Source organism: Triturus cristatus, chromosome 11 (genome assembly GCF_964204655.1).
Source record: "Triturus cristatus chromosome 11, aTriCri1.1, whole genome shotgun sequence".
NCBI classification, from domain to species: domain Eukaryota; kingdom Metazoa; phylum Chordata; class Amphibia; order Caudata; family Salamandridae; genus Triturus; species Triturus cristatus.
In genome coordinates this window covers 496,727,825-496,752,124 of record NC_140594.1, presented here as the reverse complement: position 1 = coordinate 496,752,124, position 24,300 = coordinate 496,727,825, and the positions used below count along the sequence as shown (strand labels likewise).

The 24,300-nt window shown below is 45.3% G+C and overlaps 1 protein-coding gene across 4 annotated transcripts in view; it reads left to right on the top strand.

The window, feature by feature from the left end:
* LOC146784474 (guanylate-binding protein 7-like) overlaps window positions 1–23,386 on the top strand; it is a 622,481-nt gene extending 599,095 nt beyond the window's left edge. For all 4 annotated transcript variants that reach the window (XM_085633263.1, XM_085633261.1, XM_085633262.1 and 1 more), the window contains one exon: window positions 21,416–23,386. In XM_085633263.1, coding sequence (XP_085489389.1) covers window positions 21,416–21,532 — 117 coding nt within the window. In that variant the 3' untranslated portion in view covers window positions 21,533–23,386. The remainder of the gene's footprint in view (window positions 1–21,415) is intronic.
* The last annotated feature ends 914 nt before the right edge of the window (window positions 23,387–24,300 follow it).

The window sequence follows — 24,300 nt, the reverse complement described above, 5'->3', positions numbered from 1 at the left end:
GATTGCTGAGTGAGGTGGGGGAGGCAGCATCCTTTTTATGGACTTCAGAAGGACGTGTTCCCTTTCTATGGTAGGCTCACAGTCTTCGGCTGGACTTTAACAGTGCAGCGAGTGAATCGATACACATTTAAAGGTATGTATATAATACAGACTTGGCAAAAAGGGTAATTGGGCATCATTTCGACTTCTAAATCGCAATATAGTAAATTGAGCATCCTCTTGGCACTTGAGGAAGAGAAATTGCAATTGATGAAGACTCATAGTCAGATGTGTTACTGGCTGCGGTTCCCGAGTTGTAATCCTAGCTTCCTGCTTTAGGACACTGTGTGATCTTAAGTAAATGGCCCCACCTACATTCCTCCTACAAGTTCTAATTGAGAGCGTAAGTATCAATAGAGGACACGGCCCCGTGGGATATCTTTGCACTCTTGACATACAACAGATATGTAGTGTTACTCTTTTGATCAATCCTGGAAGTATCAAAGGCGGCATGGATTTGAGCAAGCCTACAGGGTCAGATACCGGCCTTGTAGTGAATGTATAGGTCCACAGAACAGACAGACCACTACCTGGGCAATCAGAAGATGAAGGAACGATCGCCAGTCACTGTTAAATTACCGAATTTAGACCTGCCCATATTGAAGGCTTGATTTCAGGAATGTTGACTTGACTTACGTAAGGCTAGCGCTTTCACAAGTACCTTGTCACCTCATATATTAAAACCGCCCATGCTGTTTAATTTCCTCTCCCAACCCTTCTGGAATACCAGTGATACGTACGTAATAAGGTGCGTAATTGCAAATGAGAGCGTGGATGCTATAGCGCCTCAGTGTGAACGGAATCAATACTAGGCGCTAACTGTTTTGGTTTCAAGGCTGATTGGAAGGCTGACACAACGGGAGTGCGGGCGGGGGAGTGCGGGCGGGTGAGAAGGTATGAACGGGAGTGCGCTGGAGGGGGTAGGGGGGCCTGAGAAGTCACATACTGGGGGGAAAAAAGAGTGTTCGGAGTAAAGGGGCCAGTAGCTTTGGAAGGATACAAATGACGCCATGGTCGTCATGAGGTGGGACTAACAAACCTAAAACCAATTGGAAGGCAGCATTTAGGACCTAAGCCAATGAAAATGATGGGCGGAGAGTGTGCGGAGCTTCCAAGAAGCTTTCACCTATACTGAATACTGCATGCCTCGCAAAGCAAGCAGTGCATGCGCGCTGCCGCTATATGCTCAACCTAAAAAGGACAAATCCAGCTCGGCACCAAAAAATAAAGACGCTTCTTTAAACCCACCAGAGCCTATTTTAAAAACAGCGAAACAGAAGCTGGATCCTAAGCAAAAGAAAATTATTATTATAAATCCTGACGCTGGGAACATTATAACTAAGACAGTAATACCATCTTCCTAAAGGAAAATAGACACTGAATATAAAATCCCTCTCAAGAAGAACAAGCATTGGCAACACCAATAGGTCTTGCAATGGGTTTGTTTTTTCTTCTTTTTATTATCTACCAATCCAAGTTGGATTGGTAAATTTAAAAATGTGGCATAAAAGCATTTTTCTTAGGTGGTAGTCACACAGAGGACTCACGTGGGGAAAAGCAACATGAAGGGTGCAGGTGGGGAATAAAGCACAGCAGGAGTAAAGCATATGTTATGTTATGTTATGTTAATGGGTGACTTGTATAGCGCACGGCTACTCCAAGGAGTGTCCCGGCGCTTTCTGACCCATTACTGAGAAAAGAAAAAAGAGAACAGAAACATAACAGAATTACTGATTAAAAAGCCAGGTTTTCAAGGCCTTTCTAAAGGCAAACAGGTTGGGAATAAGACGGAGATCAACAGGAAGGGAGTTCCATAGTTTGGGAGCGAGATATTTAAAGGAACGTCCACCAATTCTGACTTTCCTAATGGGAGGCACCATTACCAGGCCAAGATTTTCCGACCGGAGAGATCTGGAGGGTTTGTAAAAAGAAAGCCGTTTCTGAATGTAGGAGGCCCCCACCAAATGGAGTGCCTTATGGGCCAGTGTAAGAGCTTTGAATGTGATTCGCTTCTTGATCGGAAGCCAGTGAAGGGAGGAAAGCAACTCAGATGATCTGGCTTGCCGGGGTAGGCCGAAGATGGCTCTTGCCGCTGAATTATGTACAACCTGGAGTTTATGCAAGAGATAGTCCGGCAAACCCAGGTAGAGGACATTCGAATAATCAAGCCTGGAACAGATCAGAGCTTGTACTGTCAGCTTCCTGTGGGCTAAAGGGAGCAAAGGAAGGAATTTACGCATCATTTTAAGTAGACCAAAACAGGTACCCGTGAGACCTGTGATCTGTGTTTTCAGAGCCAGGGTGTTATCGATTTTGACCCCAAGGTTTTTAGCGACCAAGGAGGAAGAGGAAGGGGGGGACATGCAAACCGGCCACCATTCCTGCCAGGGCGGTTCTGCCTGACAGGCGAAGAAGAGCACCTCGGATTTATCCGGGTTGCACTTAAGGCTGCTCCGCTGAAACCAGTTGAAGACAGCCCCAAGGCAGCCACGGATGCTCTCCCCGTCAAACTCCATGCCCTTCTTGCAGGTGAAGAGGAGCTGGGTGTCGTCAGCGTATGATATGATCTGGGCACCCATCGACTCCGCCAGTATCGCCAATGGAGTCATGAAGATGTTAAAAAGGGTCGGGCTCAGCACCGATCCTTGAGGGACTCCGACATTCATAGGCGGCACCTCGGCGGAGTACGGGGGGGCCCAGACCACTTGTCGACGACCCGCTAGGTAAGATCTCAGCCAGCTCAACACCGTCCCTCTGAGACCGATCTCGTGAAGTCTTCTCAAGAGGGCCTCATGCATATTTAAACAAAAAGTGTTACATCACATAGTCTAATAAGTATGCTCAGACACAAAATGTAAAGAAGTGCTAGAATAAAAGGAGGTATTGGTTACTAAGAAAATCAGGCAGTCCGTGGTGGTTCAAAGAGAGAGAGAGAGCAAAGATGTCAATCTCAATTCTTAAGTAACCAAACAATACCTTTGGAATTAAAAATTATGTTAACTGTACCAAGGGCTATCTCAGAGCCTGTGAATTTATAGGCTCTTTGACACTGGAGGCGGAGGGTTTCTGCACAAGGGATTCTGGGAACTGTTGTCCACAAGGCACTAGAAGCTGAATGTTCACATTCCGGACATTCTTTGAACAGTAGTTCACTGAGATCTGCTTCTAAAAGTATATAGAACCATTGCTGTTGAAAAACAATGTAGTCAAATAAGGTCAGAATTTTAAAATGTCATAATTTAAATGTAAGGAAAGTGCAAAAGTCTCCAAAGTCAGTCATATGTGGTGCTGAAAAGAGAAATTCAAATTAATAAATACGACAGCCTGTACATGCTGATGGTCTGTTCACACTGAAGGAATAAAGGAAGCGGCAGGTTGGAAATTAAAGTGTGCACCGATGAACCGCTACATGATTGTGTGCTCTTCTTCCCAGGTCAGAAGAAACCACCGGCAGGACTGGGAAAATCACCCCCTCCCTCCTACCCTCCCCAGCTGTGATTTGGTGAATCAGTTCACGCATTTAAATAAAATGAGCAATAGCGGCAAATAGAATAGAAACAAATCTCCCTCACCTGTCCGGCACAGATGCTGCATCTCTTCCCCCGGCAGTTACGGGTGAGCACAGGAGGGGGGGGCGGGAATCAAGGCAACTCAGACAACAGGGGAGGTGGGCGGGAGCAAGGGTAATACAGACAACGGGAGGGGGATGGGAAAAAGACAACACGGGGCAGGAGCGAAGGGAATACGGACAACAGAAGGGGTTGGGAAGAAAGGCAACAGAATGTACGAGGGAGGGGGGGTGGGAAGAAAGACAACACTGTGGTACCAGCATCGTACAACAAGTAGCGAAAGGACATTATTAAAGTACCAGCATCCTACCACAAGTAGTGGAAGGACATTTATAAAGCTATTAAACTGTACTGGGTCCACACTCCAAGCACACAGGCATTAACCAATGAGAAACAAGTTGGTTAGGGTGGTAGCGGTGGGTAGGTGTTTGTTTGTTTGAGGAGTTTTTTATAGCAAGAACATGGAGGTGGTTGGTGGTTATGATTGTCCTGGTGGTAGGGTGGCGGTAGGTATGGTGATGATTGTAGGGTTGTTGGGGTGGTGGTGGGTAGAGTGGCTGGTAGGGCAGTGGTTTGTAAAGTGGTGGTAGGGTGGTGGTGGGTAATACTGGTGGTAGGGTTGTATTTGTTGTGGTTAGGATATTGGTGGTAGTTAGAATGGTGGTTAGGGTAGAAGTGGTGGTAGTAGTTAGCATGTGGGTGGGCAAAGTTGTGGTAGTTAGGGATGTGGGTAGGATGGTGACGGTAAGTAGAGTGTTGGTGGGTGGTGGTTAAGGTGGTGGGATGTGGTGATTAGAGGTAGGGCAGTGATGGCGAGTAGGGTGGTAGTGGAGTGGTTAGAATGGTGGTTAGGATGGTAGTGGTAGTTAGGTTGGGCAGTGTGCTGATGGTTAGGGTGGTGTGTAGGATAGAGGTGGTAGGTAGGATGGTAGGTTGGTAATAGTGGGTAGGATGGTGATGATGAGTAGGATGGCAGGATGGTGATGGTGGAAGGAGTGATAATTAGGGTGGTGGTTAGAATGGTGGGCAGGTTGGTAGTGATAGGGACTGGATGAGTAGAGTGGTGGTGGTAGATAGGCTGATGGTGGGTACAGTGGTGGTTAGGGTGGTGATTAAGTTGGTTGGTAGGTTGGTAGTTAGAATGGTGGCTAGGGTGTAAGTGGTGGTGGTAGTTAGCATGTGGGTAGTCAGGGTTGTGGTAGTTAGGGAAGTGAGTAGGATGGTGACGGTAAGTAAAGTGTTGGTGGGTTGTGGTTAAGGTGATGGGGTTGTGGTGGTTAGGGTGGTAGGGCGGTGGTGGCGAGGAGGGTGGTAGTGGGGTGGTTAGAATGGTGGTTAGGATGGTAGTGGTAGGTATGGTGGGTAGTGTGCTGATGGTTAGGGTGGTGTGTAGGATGGTGGTGGTAGGAAGGATGGTAATGGTGGGTAGGATGGTGATGGTGGGTGGAGTGATAATTAGGGTGGTGGGTAGAGTGGTGGCTAAGGAGGTGGTGAGGGTACAGTGGTGGTAGTGAGGGTGTGGGTGGGTAGGGTGGTGTGCAGGACGATGATGGTTGGTAGGGTTGTGGTGGGTAGAATGGAGTTTAAGGTGGTGTGGTGGGTAGGGTGGTAGTGGTAGCCATAAAAATGGTGGATAGAGTGGTGGTGGTAGTTAGGATGGGGGTGCATTGTAAGCAAACACACCAACTTTTCCCCGGCGGGAATGCAGCATGTCCAAATGTGTGCACATGTTTTATAAAGAGAAGTGTGTGAGGGAAAGCCTCTAAACAAGTGGGTGGTGGAGAAACACAGCATTTGTGTGTCATATGAAACATCACGAGTGTACACTGCAAACACACATCCCAACTGTGCCTCAGCAGGGATGCAGCATATCATAAATTATGATTCATAATGCGTGCACATGTATTGTATAGAGAAGTGTGTGATCGGAGGCCTCTAAACAACTATGCAGTAGAGAGCTGCATCTGTAGGTTACATGAAATATTATGACTGTACAGTGCAGACAAACGCCGTTTTTGATGTGGAACTTCACAAAAGTGTGCAGTGGAGAGCGGCATCTCTGTGTAATATGAAATATCACAATGCATGTGCAATACAGACAAATCCTACTATCTGATATGAAGCATCCAAAGTATACACACCCCAACTGTGCCCCGGCGGGTATGCAGCACGTCAAAATTCATGCACATCTGTTATAAAGAGAAGTGTGTGAAGTGAGGCCTTTAAGCAAGTGTGCAGTGGAGAGATGCATCTGTGTGTAACGTGAGATATCATGAGTGTGTAGTGCAGACAGACACTGTTTGTGATGTAAAACTTCACAAAAGGGTGCAATGTAGACAAACACATTTAAATAATGTGAATCTTTTAAATAGTGTGCAGTCCAAAGAAGCCCAGGCATCTAATGTTAAACATGTAAATAATTGTGCAGTGTACACAAACCCACATGTATAAAGTGACACCTAAACAAGCTTCAATTGTAGACACCCGTGTTTAACATATAAAGGTGGAGGTGAGTAACGGGTGGTTAAAAAAAAAGCTTTGAAGTAGCCAGAGCTGGCCGCTTCATAGCTTTTTTTTATTTTTTCAATGGGAGAGGGAGAAGAAAAAAGTACGTGAGGGAGCCCACAAACATGGGCTGAAAGGTGGAGTTCATCTCATCGCTACTTGATATACCATTACGGCCTGTTGAATGTTGCATAAAGGTTTTGCGCTTCCTCCCCACAATGCTGTGGGGAATGGACCACATACCTTATATAAAGTTGGCGCTCAGCTGAAATGAGTTTACCTCAACACTAGCCCAAGATGTCCTTGAGGCCTACGAATATTAGACGAAGGCCGCGCTCTTCCTTTACACTATGCTTTGAGGAAAGGGGCACGTAGCTCATATAATGTCAGCGTTCGTCAAAGATTGATTGATTGATTGATAAGAGATTTGTATTGCGCTACTTTGCCCAAGGGCGTCAAGGCGCAGATGATGGAAAACAATCAGTCAAGTAGCAGTCAAAGCGTCCTATTCTCTCAGCGGTCACAACAAGGCATGTGTTTTACGATGAAGGACACTTTAAAAGTTCACACATATTCCAATGTGTGGCACAGTTTAGCTAATGCCTCACGAACAGCACATATCATATGTCCGCCATGCAGAAAGGCAAAATGAATTAATTCTCAGCATAGCATTATGAAAATGTGCAGATCTTGTAATATCCACAATCGATGACCCCTTCAAAACTTTCTACCAGTCAGGAGTTTGTAGGGCATGACGAATGGAAGCAGAAGCGGCTGCCGTGCTGCACTGAAAGAAGCAGTGATAGGAGCAGAAATGGCACAGGGTGAAGACGGAGAAGATGGCATGGGGAAAATCACGTTTGCTTATGCGCAATTGTTTTCTCCCATCCCAAAAAATCAACATACCAACCCCCAAGGCAAGGCAAAATAAGAAAATAGTCCCGCTTAAGTAACCTAAATGTCCCTTGGAGAGATGAGACACGTATGTGGGGCAGACACTATGGGCGTGAACCAAACTATGAAAAGAGGGACTGATGTGACCATTTGCCACACAAATGACCCATATTTAGAAAGGCACTAAAGGGAACCAAAGAAAAATGAGGGGCGTGCAAGGGGTGGGATCAATCTCTTAAAACAGATATACCATGCCTCGCAGAACAGTGCATGCACGCTGTTAGGCTCGACCTAAAATGGACATCGCTACTAGTACTATTAACATTCCTCAAACCCCTCCACCTTCTACACCAGTATCTATTATACCAGCTTCAGACCCTTTACACATCACACCACCAGTCTCTCCTAATACAAATCCTGATATAGTAGATGATGATGACACTTATGATCAGCCACCACCTGATTCATGGGTTGACTACAATATAGACCCACCTGTGGACACAGACCCGGATCTATATCTGGCTAAACCTTCCCCTCCTGATGGTAATACTGCATATCAGGAGTTAATTGCTAGAGCAGCCACTTACCATGGGGTGGGTTTACATAAAGAAGCCCTAGAAGAGGATTTCCTATTGGAAACCTGAGGAAACACACACAGAGCATCACAATCCTTGCCTATGTTAAAGGGGATGATGAGGCATGCTGATGATACTTTTTAGGACCCGGTTGGAGCACGCCTCCTAACACCTAGGGTGGACAGAAAATATCAACCCCCACCATCTGACTACACCTTTTTATTAAAGGCCAGTTGCCTTTGGATTCTTTTGTAGTCTCTAACACCAGTTAAGGCAAATTCACAAACCTCAGGGGAGGCACCACCTCCTGCTAAAGAAGCAAAACTAATAGATAACTCAGAGAAAAGAGCAGCTTATCAATCAGCCAACCATTGGCACATAGTCAATACACAAGGCCTATTGGCCAGGTATGATAGGACACACTGGGACGAGATGGAAGAATTATTGATTTATCTCCCAGAAGAACATGAGAAAAAGGGGCAGGAAATAGTGCAGGAAGAGAAACTTATCTCCAATTCCTCTGTCAGATGTTCATTAGATACTGCGGCTAGAGGAGTCAATATTACCATTCTACTGAGGAGACATGCATGGTTCAGAATTTCTGGTTTCAAACCAGAAGTTGAACAAACTATCCTAATGCACCTTTTGATAAGAAACACCTCAAATAGACCAATTGCTTCAAAAGATGGAAAAGGACACAGAAGTGTCAAATCAATGGGAGCACTTCAGTCTCCTTCTACTAGAGGATCCTTTTATCGCTCCTTATACAGAGGGTGCTCCAAAACGAATACCACAGATGCCAGCGCATCTTCATTCAAAACACAGACACAATCTTCCCCCTCTAGAGGGTTCTATAAGGGTGGATATAGGGGTAACATTGTTAAAGAAAGAGGTAGAGGTACACCAACATACACCTCACCATCCGCTAACAAGCAGTGGCTTATCACCTTCCCCAAATCATTCATCACCTGTCTCGGGAAGATTACAACAGTTTCTTCCCATTTGGCAATTAATAACATCAGACAAATGGGCGTTGGACATTATCCAACATGGTTATTGCCTTGAGCTTACAAGCAACCCTCCCAATATTCCACCTCGTATTCACAAACCGTCTTTAGAACACCAAGATCTGCTCAAACAAGGAGTACAAGCTCTTCTAACAAAAGAAGCTATAGAACGTGTCCCATTACAACATCAAGGATCAGGGGTATATTCACAGTACTTCCTAATTCCCCAAAAGGAGGGTTCATTAAGGCCAATATTGGATCCCAGGCCATTAAACCTCTACATATTATCAGAACACTTCAATATGGTCACACTGCAACAGGTTATTCTGCTTTTACAGCAAGGTGACTTATGTCAACACTAGACTTAAAGGACGCATACATTCTGTAGGAGAGTAGAATCTCCTTCACATGGGTACCCCACTTTTTGCTGGTGTTTCACTGTTTTCGACCTTAGTCTGGCTGTGGCCCTGCTAATCAGGACCCCAGCCTAGCTGCTTCCTCTATAAAATGGTTTCCATTTACATTAGGTACATTTCTAATTGGATTCTGGACTGCCTTATAAGCCCCTAGTATATGGTATACTATGTACCTAGGGTATAGGTACCTCAGAGGCCTACCAGGGGCTGAAGCATGTATTATGCCACCCCTGGGAAGCACTCCAAAATGACACCACAGGTCTGCTACTGCAGCCTGGGTAAGGTGGTGCTTGCACCCCTTACAGTGGTATAGGCTACCTATATCACTACCATTGCACACACATATAAAACCTATAAGTCACTCCTATGGCAGGCCTTAACAATCCTGAAGGCAGAGTGCTTGGTTTTTATGTGAGAGAGTACCTCCTCAGATGCTGTTTGTGGTGCGGCCTGACCGTATACTCTTAAGTGCATTATAACCTCGCGGTAAATGCTAACTTTGGAATGGCTGCACGGAAACATGTCATGTTTCGTGTCAAACGCTTTGGAATACTACCCCCCGCCAGTTCTGGCGGCGGGGGTAGCATTCCACCCTTCTAGAGGGAGAGACATGTTCACACTGGTCTAACCCGGTAAAGACTTTCTACAGCCCTGGCATCACAAAATGGATGCCACTGCCACAGACACAGGTCTGGCCTCCTGCTGCTGACCGAAACTCCGGCAGGGGAGGCCTGGACAATAGGTTTCCTGTAACCACCTCCCCAGACAGGCAGATGTGTATTGGGGCAACATATATCCTGGACCTTTGACGTTCTACTTTAACTAGAAGACTGAAGAAATCTCCCTTGGGGTCACGGAGTGACTCCCCTGCTTGGCAGGCACCAAAGAAGCAACGGTCTGCAATTCTGAAGGTCCTGCCAGACGCCAAAGTCTCTGCATCCCCAGAGGTGGATTTCCAGACTTCCCCGAGACTACCCTGAGTCCACAGTAAAGCTGAGCCCGTGGTTATCGTGGGTGACATGGAACCATGACCTCTGGACACCGTGATCTTTTGCTGATCCATCATCTTCCTCGAAGTTGTGCTTTGGGCTTCAAGTAGCCCCAGCCTTGAGCACCTCCTGCATAGAAGATTGCTGGCCTCCACTCCACGAGTGACCTGTGGTCCAGTTTCCAGTGCGACTGCTCGAGGCTCCTTCGCGATCGCTTGCCCATTGGCTAGTAGGTCCCCACGAAGGCAACTCCTCTTCTAATTGGGCTTTCCTGGTTGCTCCAGATGTGCCCCGACTTACCCTCGCTGGGTGAGTCCCCCAGACCTTGCTGGTCTGCACCAACGTCCTTTCTCTGTTTTCAAGTGACTTGCCGTTGCCAAGGCTTGTTGGGTCCAATCTGGTCGCCGACACCGCAGCACTCGACAGACTTCGTGGGACAGCTCGAATCCAGCTCCTGGTTGTCGTCGACGCCTCCTGGACCTCGTGGCTGAAGAGTCAAGACACCCGTCAACTCACCTGACGCACCCGACATCTGTGGGCATTGGACTTTTATGCCCTTGGTCACTGGTAAGTGACCCAGACTCTGCCCCCTCTGCTTTCAGGTCGCTTCCATCCTAGATCCGGGCTTGGATCTCTCCGGACACTTCTCTTCAGGGCAGCAGCACTTCCTGAGCAGCTTCTATGGAAAACAGCGACGGGACCCGACACCATTTGACACCTATGCAACCGGCTTCCCTGGGTGAGGTAACACGAGTACTCCGGTGCTCCCGAGGGTGTTGGCCCTAGACACCTCTAAGTCCAAAAGGGTTCGCTCGTAGTCATCCTCTAAGTGTCCTTAAACTCTTAATTTCCAACCGCGACTTTCCACATAGAAGTTAACGACGATTCGCGGCTGTGTTCTCACACTGCGCGCGTCCCCCGTGGGTCCCCTGTGTCACTACCTTGGGTGGTTCCTTTTGGTCCAAGCACTTCTACAGGCTCTAGGCCTTGTGTCTAGCTCAGTCGTGGTTCTTATACCACTTTATTGGTATATGGTTTGGTACGCCCCTAGTGTCCAAACGTGTATTTGTGCTTTTACTGTTGAATACTGACTTGTACCTTAAGTTCTTCGAACTCCAGTCTCATAAAGAGACTAGAGGGGTGTGTTTTATCTTAAATACATATATTTTAAATATATACCTAGTGTGGTTGTCCATTCATTTGATCCTTCAAGAGATTATAGACTGGTAAAACAAGCTGCTTTACATTCCTTCAAGACTAAGCCTGAAGGATGCTCTCTCTATAGCTACCACTAGGATAGCTTTCAATAAAGGTTATCTTTAACCTATCACCATAAGGGGTTGTTTGGACTGATACAATGTGCCCACTATAACTAGTGGACAGCATATATCAGGCCAACTTCCCACACATTCATTTACCCATTCACCCAGCACATCGCACATATCAGATTTGTGATAGGAAAAAATCATAATTTCAAAGTACTTCCATTCATAGTAACATCTGCACCCAGAGTGTCCACCAAATGCCTTGCAGCAGTAGCAGCAGCACATCTACGAAGACAGCAAATCCATGTCTTCCCATACCTAGACAATTGGCTCATAAAAGCCATCACACATCCCAAATGTGTTCAACACACACAAACCACCGTAAACCTTCGACATCAGTTGGGATTTACGGTCAATGCACAAAAATCCCATCTTCAACCCACTCAAATACAACCATATCTATGAGCAATTCTGAACACTCAAATGCATATGCCAATGCTGCCAGGATTCACAATTTTCAAACATTGTTACTCCAGTTTCAAAACAACCAGAATCTACCAGTCAGAACTTTTATGCAGCTACTGGGGATGATGGCGTCATGTATTGTCATAGTGCCTCATGCAAGACTCAACATGCGTCCTCTACAAGTATGCTTAGCACGTTAGTCGAATCAATCACAGGGTCAGCTAACAGATCTAGTGTTGGTAGACAGCTGTACTCATCGCTCTATGCAGTGGTGGAAAACACAAAATGTATCAAAAAGGCGGTCCTTTATCGACCCTATTCCATAAGTCGTGCTCACAACAGATGCATCTCTCAGAGGGTGGGGAGAACATTTGCAACATTTAACAGTTCAGGATCTTTGGGATACCACTCAACAGAACCTTCACATCAACTACCTAGAACTGCAAGCAGTTCACCTAGCGTTAAAAGCATTTCTACCTCACCTGTTAGGGAAAGTTGTCCTAGTCCGGACAGACAATATGACAACGATGTACTACGTGCAAAAACAGAGGGGGGCGCTCTCTACAGCTGTCACTCCTCTCAAAGGCCATCTGGCATTGGGCAATTCATCACAAAATATAACTCCGGGCAGAACACCTTCCAGGAACAGACAACATCTTTGCTGATCTCCTCAGCAGAATGAGGCAACAAGTACATGAATGGGAACCTCACCCACAAGTTCTCCTTCCATACTTCCAAAAATGGGGATTTCCACAAATAGACATCTTTGCCACAGCAGAGAACTCAAAATGCCCAGACTTCGCCCCCAGGTTCCAGCACCCTCTATTCAAAGGCAGTGCCCTATGGATCAACTGGTCAGGGATATTTGCTTATGCTTTACGTTCTCTGCCTCTCCTTCCATTTGTGGTTCAGAAACTCAGGAAGACATCTCTCACACTGATTCTGATGGCTCCCACATGGGCTCATCAACCATGGATCACCACACTTTTAGAACTCACAATAGTTCCACAACAGAAGCTTCACATAACTTCAAAGTTTCTCACACAGAACCATAGAGAAATCAGACATCCAAACCCCAAGGAACTGAACCTAGCGATTTGGCACCTGAAGTCATAGAGTTTGGATACTTAAACTTACCACCAGATTGCATGACAATTCTTAAAGAAGCAAGAAGACACACCACTAGGGCACGTTATGCAGCAAAGTGGAAACAGTTTGTATATATTGTAATAACACAGTTGATCCGCTAGATGCATCTGTACAAAATATTATTTGTTATCTTTTGCATCTACAGAGAGTTGGCTTAGCCTACACATCCATTAGACTACACCTTGCAGCAGTAGCTGTGTACCTTCAAGACAGACAACATTTATACATATTCAATGTTTCAGTAATTAAGGCATCTATGGAAGGCCTTAAAAGAATACCGCCCAGGGTAAGACCTGCTCCTGTCTAGAACCTTAAAATTGTTCTTACAAGTCTTATGGGCCCACTTTTTTAACCTTTACACAATTGTTCATTACAATTTCTTTCATAGAAAGTTGCTTTTCTAATTACTGTCACTTCACTAAAACGTGTTGGTGAGCTACAGGCATTAACCTCTGGAGAACCCTTCTTTCAACTTCATAAAGATAGAGTGGTTCTTCGTACAAACCCAAAATTCCTTCCAAAAGTGGTCTCTGCTTTTCATATTAACCAATCAGTTGAGTTACCTGTGTTCTTCCCTCAACCTGATTCGGTAGCAGAAAGAGCTATACATATACTTGCTGTCAAAGAAGCGCTATTATATATTGATAGGACAAAAGATTTTCACAAAACAACGTATTGTTGCCTTTGCTCCACCTCATAAAGGAAATCCTATCTCTAAACACAGTATTTCTAGATGGATTGTTAAATATATTCAGACTTGCTATGTTAAAGCTCAAAGAACTTTAATGTACCTCCTTAAGCACATTCTACTTGCAAAATAGGAGCATCTATCACCTTTTTAGGACACTTTCCCATAGCTGACAAATGTAAGGCAGCAACATGGTCGACACCGCACACATTTACCAAACATTATTGTATGGATGTTTCAGCACGTCAACAAGCTAATGTAGGACAAGCAGTGCTAACTTTTCCAAACAACTGCAACACCCACTGGTTAGCCACTGCTTTGGGAGATTACTGCTAGACAGTGTATACAAAGCATGTGTATCTACAGAAGACATGCATAAATGGATTATGTTACTTACCCTGTAAGCATCTGTTCTTGGCATGTAGAGCTGTAGATTCACATGCGCCCTCCCGCCTCCCTGGACACCCATGTTTGTTGCAGTTCTTACTGTTCATGTTACATACGCATGGACATCTCTATACTACACTTACTCCATTCTCACCCTCTTGTGGGAAAACAATTTAAGAATGAAGTCGATGTGCATTATCACCGAAAGGAGAAGTCACCTTACCTTGTTACTGGAAAATACTTATTTGAAGAAAAACAACTTCCAAACATCTGGACCTAACAGTAGATGGCAGGAGTATGCAAAGCATGTGAATCTACAGCTCTACATGCCAAGAACAGATGCTTACAGGATAACATAATCCTTTTGCCTCATACCCGTTAATCAAAAGTTCAGTTCCTACTGTGGGAACAGTCAAGGATTAACTGAGTTCAGGCCAATTTCTGGGTTACAGAATTGTAGTTTCCTGGTTCTCTTGCACAATTCTTTAAGGTTCTTCCGAGTATGCTATTAATCCTTGTAAAGTAGATATCGGGCCCGTAAGGGTGAGGGGGGGGGGGTCACTGGACAGGCAGTGGCTACTATGCCTCAACCGTGGTAGTTGAGGTAGTTTGCCACTGGTGTCATAGGGCCAGTCCTACTATGGGTCTGCACAGTGGGCCAAATACAACCTGTTCTGCACTTGCTCTCAAGGTAGCGTGGGCAGCAGTCACAGATTTCTCAAGGAGATAGACCAGTTTGCTTGTGTTTGCGTTCAGTACTCAACATATTTCATTTCAGAAAAAGAAAGTACTTTTAATCACATAGTTTAACTGAACACTAGACAGTGCAATAGGTTATACTGGGTATCTCTTGGTAGGATACTCCAATGTTGTGCTACACCTCCTGATCCCCTATACTAGTCACTCCCAAGTGTCCCTTTTTCTGTTGGTTTCCACCACCTTAGAAATAAGGTAAAGAGTAAATGAAGTGCAGGTGCTGCCTTGTTAGCTCTCTCACGTGTGCATTAAGTTGAAGTTTGTTCATCCGTTGAATATGGTAGTCAATAGGTTGAGTCTCAGCTCTCTGGTATAAACAAAAACAGTGAAGATTCATCAGTGCCCTCACAAATGGATCCAGGGGTGGCGCCCTGCCTGTTATATTTTGTCAAGGCGACACCCCCTTTGACCGTTGTCATGCTCTGACACCAAGGCAGGATGTTTTCCAAGTCCTACAACCCCTCCTCCCTCCTCAGCCTCAGCTGCTCCGGACCCCAGGCTCACTCTGGCCACAGTTCCTCTACATGAGTAAACAACTCACCTGCTGCCCTTCATGTGTGTTTGGGGGGGTGGCACAGAGTTTTGTAGTCCAGACAAGCGCTGCACCGCTTTTATTAAAGGCGTCTGTTAGACCTGGCATCTTTGGCGTGGTTACCCCTGACTTTTTGCCTCTACCTCCTGTGTTTTTTGATGCTATGCTGGATTTCGTTTTTGCTGGTTTAGATGCTTTGGGCACTTTGCCACTGCTGATCAGTGTCAAAGTGCAAGTGCTCCCTTGGTAAATTGTTATATTGATTGGTCATCCATGATTGGTATATTTGTTTCACCTGTTAGCCCCTAGTAAAGTGCACTGAGTGTGCCAGGGCTGGTGATTCAAATGCTACTAGTGGGCTGCAGCACTGATTGTGCCACCCACAGGAGTAGCGCTAAAAAGATGTCTTAGGCCTGCTTGCAGTGCCTATGTGCAGTCCAGGACTGGCATGTCGACCTGGCCAGTGCACCCACTGACCAGGCCTTATCCTTCCCTTTCTGTACATGTCAGGCATCCCTATGGTGGCCCTAGGTACCCCCCTGGGCTGGGTGCAGTGTATCTGAAAGGTAGGGCATGTACTGAGGTGTGTAACATGCCCTGGTAGTGAATTACAGCCATTTTCGTTTTTCACTGCTGAGAGGCTATCTTGCCCATAGGATAGAATGGGGAAGGCTGTTTACATGCCTATCTTCCCATATGGGCAAGATAGAAAATCCAAGTTTGGTATCTCTGTGTTCAGAATTTAATTATACATCTTTTTAGCAAGATGGTTTTTAAATTCACTGTGTGAGAATAGCACTTTTTAGAAAGTAGCTATTCTCCTGTTTAACCTTCCTGTGTGCCTGTGTGCTGGTTGGCTGAAGGGTGTCATGTGATGGGCCAGGTGGCTCCAGGAGCCTGGATGAGTCAGCAGCAGGTTGAATAGGGAGATCTGCTTTAGATGGGTGGGAGGAGTAGTCCCTGGGTCTGAATAGGGCTGTCCCTGCCAAACACAAAGCTGGCTCCACCCCCTGCTGGCCAGGCTGAGGACTCTGCCTCTGCTGGCACAAAGAAGGCTCCACCTCCTGCTGAGCGTCTAACGACCCTGCCCCTCACTCTGAAAGGAACCAGGTGCTCCAGAGCAGAGCACACCCAGGAACCGGTTTGAGCAGGGGAATCCCCCCACTGGAACAAAGAGAGACAAAGGCTTGGAGGGGTATAAGAAGAGGACCCCAGACACCTAAACTTTAGATCACTTTGGAACTAAGAAGAAACCTCTGCCAAGGAGAAAACTGGAAGAAACTGAAGAGGAGAAGACTGCCTGCTTGCTGTTTTGCTTTGCTGCCAAGGAGAGGGGAAGGACTTTGCTGTGTCCCCTTCTTTTGATTCTGATCTCCAAGGGCCTGAGAAGAGCTGGCTCCCTGTTAAGAAGTCCCAGGAACAAAAGGACTTCACCACCAGCTCCCCTGGAACTCTGCTGAGAGAGTTCTGACCTGCCTTGGAGTGCTTGCCCAGTCTTGGGGCCTCAGGAGGTCGTTTTGCTGTGTTTGGGAGCTGGGAAGCAGAAGCGTGAACAAAAGTGACTGGTACCCAACGCATCATCCGATTGCGTGTCGCAAGACGAGAGTGCGAGGAAAATTTCATCGCGGCACCATCGCAACACGCAGGGTCCCCGCATCGCCGAGTGTGTCGAGCATCGTCCCGAAGCGTGAAGATTCTGGCCATTGCGAGGGTTGTCGCAGAACCAGTTTGCGAGCCGCACCACTGCCGGTGCGTGAAAAGTCTCCAGTCGCTGCGTGCGTCGACGCAGAGTCCCGTACCATGGAGCATCGAGAGTTGCGGCGCCGGAAGGCAACGCTGCGCCACGCATCGCACCACATCGAAGAGTGTCGCATCGAACCTGTGCGTAAAGCTTCCCCCCCAAGAAACCTACGCAACGAAAGCCAAAGGTACCGCATCCTCCCCCTACAGATCGGAGCCGGCGCATCCACCTCTGCTGCGTGAAGCAGGGCTGCTGCAAAGCCTCCCCAGGATCTCAGGAGTATCGCATCGCCTTTGCCATCTTCCTTGTTATAGCTTTTGGGAACCTTATCGCAACTACAGGTACTGTTGGGCACCAGAGTGTCGCATTTTGTGCATTGAGAGTCGCATTGTGCAGGACACTGATTTTGACATCCTGGAGTACTTTCTGCAAACTCTTGAACTATTCTTAAAGTAACCTTTTTAATTGTATGTTGGTTTTTCTGTAGTATTTGGTCTTGTGAAGTTTTTAGTAAAGAGACCTTATTTTTTCTAAAACTGGTGTGGAGTAAATCTGTGGTGTTTTCACTGTGTTACTGTGAGTGTTGGTACAAATACTTTACACATTGCCTTTGATAGCCTAGACTGCTCAGGCCAAGCTACCTAGAGGGTGAGCAGGGGTTATCTTAACAGTGTATCCCCCTTTCCCTGACTAGAAGCAAGGGTCCCTACTTGGACAGTGGTACCTACCCTGCCAACTAGAGACCCCCAGATCTAACAGCGTCGCTCAGCTTACCAGCCTATAAAGGTCAGCGGCACTGAAGCCCCCTGAATGATTCAGAGGTACTAGTGTGTTGCAGTCTAGCCAGCATTGAATGAATTAGCAGACAACAGCAGTACAGCATTGGTATAGACCATTACAGCTGAGCTCCACATCATTTCCCAGTTAGTAAGTGGCCAGTCCAAAAAGGACAGGCAATGCTATCATTTTGAAGGATTATGTGCATGGGAGAGAGCTGAAGTAGGGTGGATATGATTTAGCTACCTGCTGATTAAGATTTTGATGACATTGGTTGAGGAGCTAAGAATCGATGTTGCATTAAAAATTTCAGAGGGAATCATTGAGTTGGTAGAGAATAGGATTTACCTTCTTACAACTAGGTGATGCTGCAAAGGCTATCTGAAGTGACTAGTCCAGTCTCAGCTGTTATTATTGTGGTGGGGGGCAGCACAGTTGATAAGTGGCAAGTTCTAGAGCTACCTTGTTATAATGAAGTGTGATGCAAAAAAGGTCTTTTCAGAGCTTCTCAATGCTTGATAGGGAATCATTCCTGATTTTTTTCTCTTTCCATGGACTTCACTGCTTAGTTTTTCTCTTGTGAAAGTGTCATTCCAGGTGTCACGCATTTGGTCATGCCACGTGTCACACATTTGGTCATTGAATGTTACTTATAAGTACACAGAATCCGGTAAGAATCACACATGGCAATTTGAAAACTTGCCATCTATGCATAATCTTTGTTGTATGATTTATATGCCAAAAGTGTTCATGGTTTGGCTTGTGCATGGGCTCTTAAAAACAAGACAGGCCCTCGGCTGAGATTTCCATATTTATGTGTTGACTGGCCTACCACTTGTTTACAACAGAGTTGCAGTTCTGGCATCTGCTCCCTCAAGCAGCTATACTCTGCTTAAACAGCTAGCAGCAATGGCAGGTGGAGTCATACATCCAACAATCATAAATCCATTTGGAGCTGAAGCAGCACTGCATTGTTGGCTGGCAATACTCTTGTTCTGTGATTACAGCCAACATCAACAGCTGCGGCAAGTCAGAGCACATCATGTACTGCACACCTCACAGCAAGGCAGAAGCTGCCTGTGCCATCATAAGCTGTCATTTCTGAGCACTGTCATCCAAAACACTTTGATGCATGTAGCATGAGAGCGAGAGCATCTGGCGAGTATTTCCTGGCGAGCAGGCTTTCGTGTATAGCAGCAGGGCATGTGGCTCCATCTAGTGTGCACAGATTCTAGGGGCATATGAAAGTGTGAAGCAGCCATGGATTCAGCTCAGTTGACAGTTGCATGACCACGGAGGGTTCAGACGTGAAGGGGGCTCCTAAGGCGGAACGTGAGCTCACTCACCAACTGCAGTATATTCCGGACATGACTGCAGAATTCTCAGTGCAACTCGAAAGCACCAGTTATCAGCGGACTTCTCCGACCAGCAGCACACACACCCAACTTCGATGCAACTCAGCGGCCATTCAAGTGACAGCAAATCACAGGTGAACACAGAACTTATCAGAGTGACGTGCTTGCATTCTTTCGGGCGGTACGTTCACTAGAAGTTGCTTGAGAGAGTTCAGGAAATTAAAACATAAATAAACTGGAAAATCAGGAGGAGGCCACTGAGGGAGATATGAGCAGAATGGTGCTAGTACCATGCTACAATCTTGACACTGGTGTTTATTTATTTATAAAACTTTCTGTTGATTGCACTGTGATAAACGCTCTGCCTGATCCTACTAAGGTGGTGGCAGGAGCTCGCCTCTATGGACATGTGCGTTAATTCGTTTTTTGATCTACAAGTGTCAACAACTTTGATTGTACGAGCGATCGATGGGAGTGTGCCAAAGGTGCAGACACAGAAGGAAGTGCGGGTAAACTAGTGTCTTCCTGATCGAGGTAGTAGAATGTAGGTAAACAAAAGTTGGGACCCTAATTGAATCCTATCTGCCAAGTTTCCGAAGTCTGTGAATCATGAAGAAATAATAATTATTTTTTTAAATAGAAAAAAAAAACGTCTCTGAAACATGAAAGTTGCAATGGTTTGCAAGGGAGCGTTGAGAGTACACATTTGTGTAAACAAATTAAGGATACACATGGCACAAGTCCTTTGCAGGGCTGTAAGTGGGATATAAAAATAGAGGTGCGCAAGCTGTGCCGTGCAGAACAAAAGAAAGGCGCACAGTGGCCATGCTTAATGATGAAGCAGGGCAAAAACCTCCAAAGAATCATGTGAGCTTATTCCCACGCTGAACAAAACCTCATTGCAAATCTTTCACCGAGCCCTTGGAGCTGCTGACTAGCTAAAACACGACGGACTGTCGAACAGCGGCCACCACTGACAGCTGCATCTAATAAATGTTGCTAAAGTAAATAAATAGAGGTGGGCAAGCCACACCATGCAGAACAAAAGAAAGGTGCGGCCGCCATGCTCAAAGATAAAGCGCAGCATGCCTCGCTGATCAAGGGATAAATTGCGGCATATCGTGCTGATCATGGGAAACACACGCATTTTTCTCAAAGTCCATTGGCCAGTAACTATAATGGGACAAGTGGAGTGCTACATGTAGTGAGGGCTTGCTCCAGGGGTGGAAACAATGAAAAAGGAGAGACATATAGGAAAAACAACCACTTAGAAGAGAGGATTTTAAAGGACACAAAAGAACAAATGAAATGCAGTGGGCGGGCTGTAAGCCCACAGAGTGAATACAGCACATCTCAAAGAGACAGCACATATGCTGCCTTGGCTTGACCTAAAAACCAATGGGGAGGTTTGAGCTGGGACGTTGCAGTGGAAGCTGTGATTGGTCACTTATTCTTGAAATGAGACAGCATCAGCCATAAGGAATGGGGAAGAATATATGCGGTATGACAATGAATCACACTGTCCATCCCATTTTATGTAATATTGTAAAAATCTAAATTTTCTCTTGCTAAAAAGAGTTAACCCCTTAATAAACCAGCTTCCTCGCAGCCTGCAGGGATTGTGTGAGGAGTGCAGTGGCTACAAACTGACACCTTTGCCTCCCCTCTTGCCAATGTTGAGTAAAATGTAATATGGGTAAACGTCTTTTAACAGCATCATAGGCACTCCAATTACTGTATGTCTGTACTAAGTACTGGTCCTAAAGGTGACTAACACTGCTATGAACTCTGATGACTGAATGGGGTTGACCTATTTCCACACTCTGTATGCTGTCTTATAGGATGAGCAAAACCATGACAAACACTCAAACAGAGCGCTGTCTGAAGGAGGCTGATCCAAAGTACCTTCATGTTGCATATTATTATGTCTATTTGTCCTTATGACAAAAACCTGGCAAATAGTCCGAACTGACTTTTATAAGATTGTGGCTTTCTCAAAGTATTAACCATACAAATGGACAAATGCAGTGTTTAAAATACCAGCTTTCTTTTTTGAGAACTTTATTCAGCAAAATACATTGGAGGTAATACCGGTATATCTGTGTGCCATTTTATAAAAAGGAGTGTAAGCAACCATAGCCCTGTATTGTTTACATGTTAATGTACTTTGAACAGGTAAGATGTTGGTGACTGGGTGTGTTTCAGGTGTCCCATAAGTTTTTTGTATGGATGTGACTACAAAAGTTTACCCCGGAGTATATTTAAGAAGCTGTCGCTGTCTCACGTTGATCTCATTTATTCCACAGGAAAAAGCACGGCTGATTGAGGAGGGAGCAGCCCGGCAGCAAGAACAATTACAGAGAGAGATCGAAACGCACCAGAAGGAGAATGAGGCGTCTTCCGGGGGTTGTGTTATACTCTAAAACAGGGGTTTCCAACCAGTAGCTCGTGAGCTACTGTAGCTCTCTTGCTACCTCTGAGTAGCTCACCTGTTTGCAGCCCAGCTTATTAAATTAGAAAGCTTTTGCTTGGTTGAATTAATATACATATTACAATTTAGATTATACAACACTAAAAATATTAATAGCTCTCAATGTGTTTCATTGAACATACGTAACTCTTAAGTACAGAAATGGTTGGAGACCCCTGCTCTAAATAGATATTGAGCTGCATGTACAAAATGGCGGAGGTTTCGAGTTGTAGATGTGTTATACAGTAAAAAAAAAGAATTAGTTGCATGGAGACATGGATTACATATTTCAAACCAGAAAGGCGAAGGCACTGCTGTTATCTTCTGGTAGTGGAACCTAATCGCTGATGTCTTCTGGGTCCACATTTTAATGAAATTCTTTCTACTAAAGGCCCTCCTTGCTGTAGCTCCAGATTTCTTTCTTTGGAGACAAAAATCAATTACCAAATCAGCTAGTTGATGGCACCTAAGGAAGATGTTCAAACACAATCACAGTACAATGATGGCAAATTCATTGCTTGGGCTCCGCCCAGTCTTCAGGTGTAAGTTCTTAATAAACACTTACTTAAGCTCAGTATCAGTTTATAAACTGTAACCCATGTGAGCAACCATAAATCACCAGGAACTTTCACATCGAGCTGAAAGAGCAATGACTAATTGAAAAAACTCGGTTAAGTGAGGCATGTTCATGTGTACCACGCTGAGAATTATTGAGAGCTATCTGTCAAAAACTGTGTGTACTTGTTAATTTCCTCCAGCTCTCAGGGCCTAAAACGCTCTAAACTTTTGAGTATTTCTCAGCTGCATTCAAGAGGTGACTGCAATATGTTTTGTGCATGCCGATAAAGCGCTGTAATTTACCTAATTATCAGTCCATCATCTTGTTTAATGAGTAGCTGTGGATTCGATGGTTAAACCGTTGACAAAATATACAGATTGTCCTACCGTAAGAAAATACAGCATTTAAACATGTTGAATAACTGCCAGGCCAACAACTGAGGCTTGACACATCTGAGAGGCTTGGCCCTTCTCTGCTGCATGAAGCTGTTATGATTCGTAATGGACCCCAATATAGGCTTAGGTAGTCTCCTAACCTCTCACCTACATTTACTGTGACATTGTACTACATAACAGGTTTGTGCAGACCTTTTACCTAGTTAGGTACTGCATAAATGTTGTGTGGTTATCCCCGAAATCTAGCCTAATTTATTATGCATGAGGATTCTCAGAATCACAGCGGGATTACCATCTCCTGCATCTTATGCATTATAACTATGTATAAGGGTCGCCCCTTTCGTCCAAACTGACACGGTAAGGTAGAATGCATGAGGGTACCTTTTGGGTATATAAGGACCATATTTTTTCTGGAGCAGGCAGAGGAGAAAGACTTACATGCTGACACACTGACACGAGACGCTGAGGTTCCTGCATGCAGACATTCCAGCACGCAGTGGTCTGACATCCCTCGCAGGGTGTCCATCTTATGACCAAGACGGGGTCCTTCATTCTCTCACACCAGGTAATGGGATTGGTTATATCATAGGGGTATTCTTGACTATACACCTACATACATGCTAGGTACATTTAGGTACATCTATTTATGGTTAGCATCATAGGAGTATGCATTATTACTGTCATGTATTTATATGCCGCATATACTCATTGTTTTATCACTATAGTAGAAAACTACCATCCTTTTACTCTGTTGGTGCTTATAATCATTTATATTTGTTTCTGTTTTATGGCTGTTGCAGCACACATTTTACACTAGAATCACGCTGGTTCAATAAATGGTTATTGAATACGTTCCCACCGTTTATTCTGTGTCTCTCTGAGACAAAGTGAGCATGAGTGACTGAGCGAAAAGTACTGTACTGTTTCCACGATCCCTGAGGGGTCAGGATAGTTGCCAGAAACTATTCTCTCCTTGGTAAGAGGGGTTCATAGTGGCACTGTGAGCTAGCTGGTATACAGGCGAACCTATCCGGTGGGGGTGTCTGGAATCAGTCTGTACACCGATGCCACAGTTTATGTTGTCTAAACACGCAGATCTTATATAGATTTATAGGAACTACACGACATGGCGCCCAACGTGGGTTTGGTTCTATTTAACTGTCAAATCTGAGTAGTTCAGTCGTGCTTTCTCAGAGACCCCTACTCACATATACCCAGAGACGTCTGGAGTGGGAAGGAAAAATCTGCCGCAGCTAAGTAGGCATAGCCTATGTATTGGCTGTAGGTTTATTGAAGCTTGAAGGATAATGGTTCCCTATTGTGCATAAAACCTTATCTCAGTTTTCTTGAACTTTGCCCAACACCGCCGAAAGGTAGTGCAAACACGTTTGCACAGAAGTTTGCTTATTTTTCTGGATTTAATACATCTGATCCATGCTCATGTTACTATAAGGTTGCATGTACACCTGCGCAGAAAATATGCTAACAAACACCAAACAGATATATTCTGCATCCTTCATTGCCCAGCTGTCTGAACAGGGTTTAGACTTATGGAAAGACACTATAGACATAAAATCTCTCTGGGGTACTAAGGACTGGAAAGTTTTGGGAACAGGGGCACTATTTAGAACATGCCTCATACCACAACAGATTAATTTCCTGAAAAACACTGTGCAACAGACTTCCTGTCTTGGGTTAGCCAAAAGTAAGGACTTGAACACACCTCATAGTCCCTTGCTTTCACACTTTGACGGATGGCAAAACTAT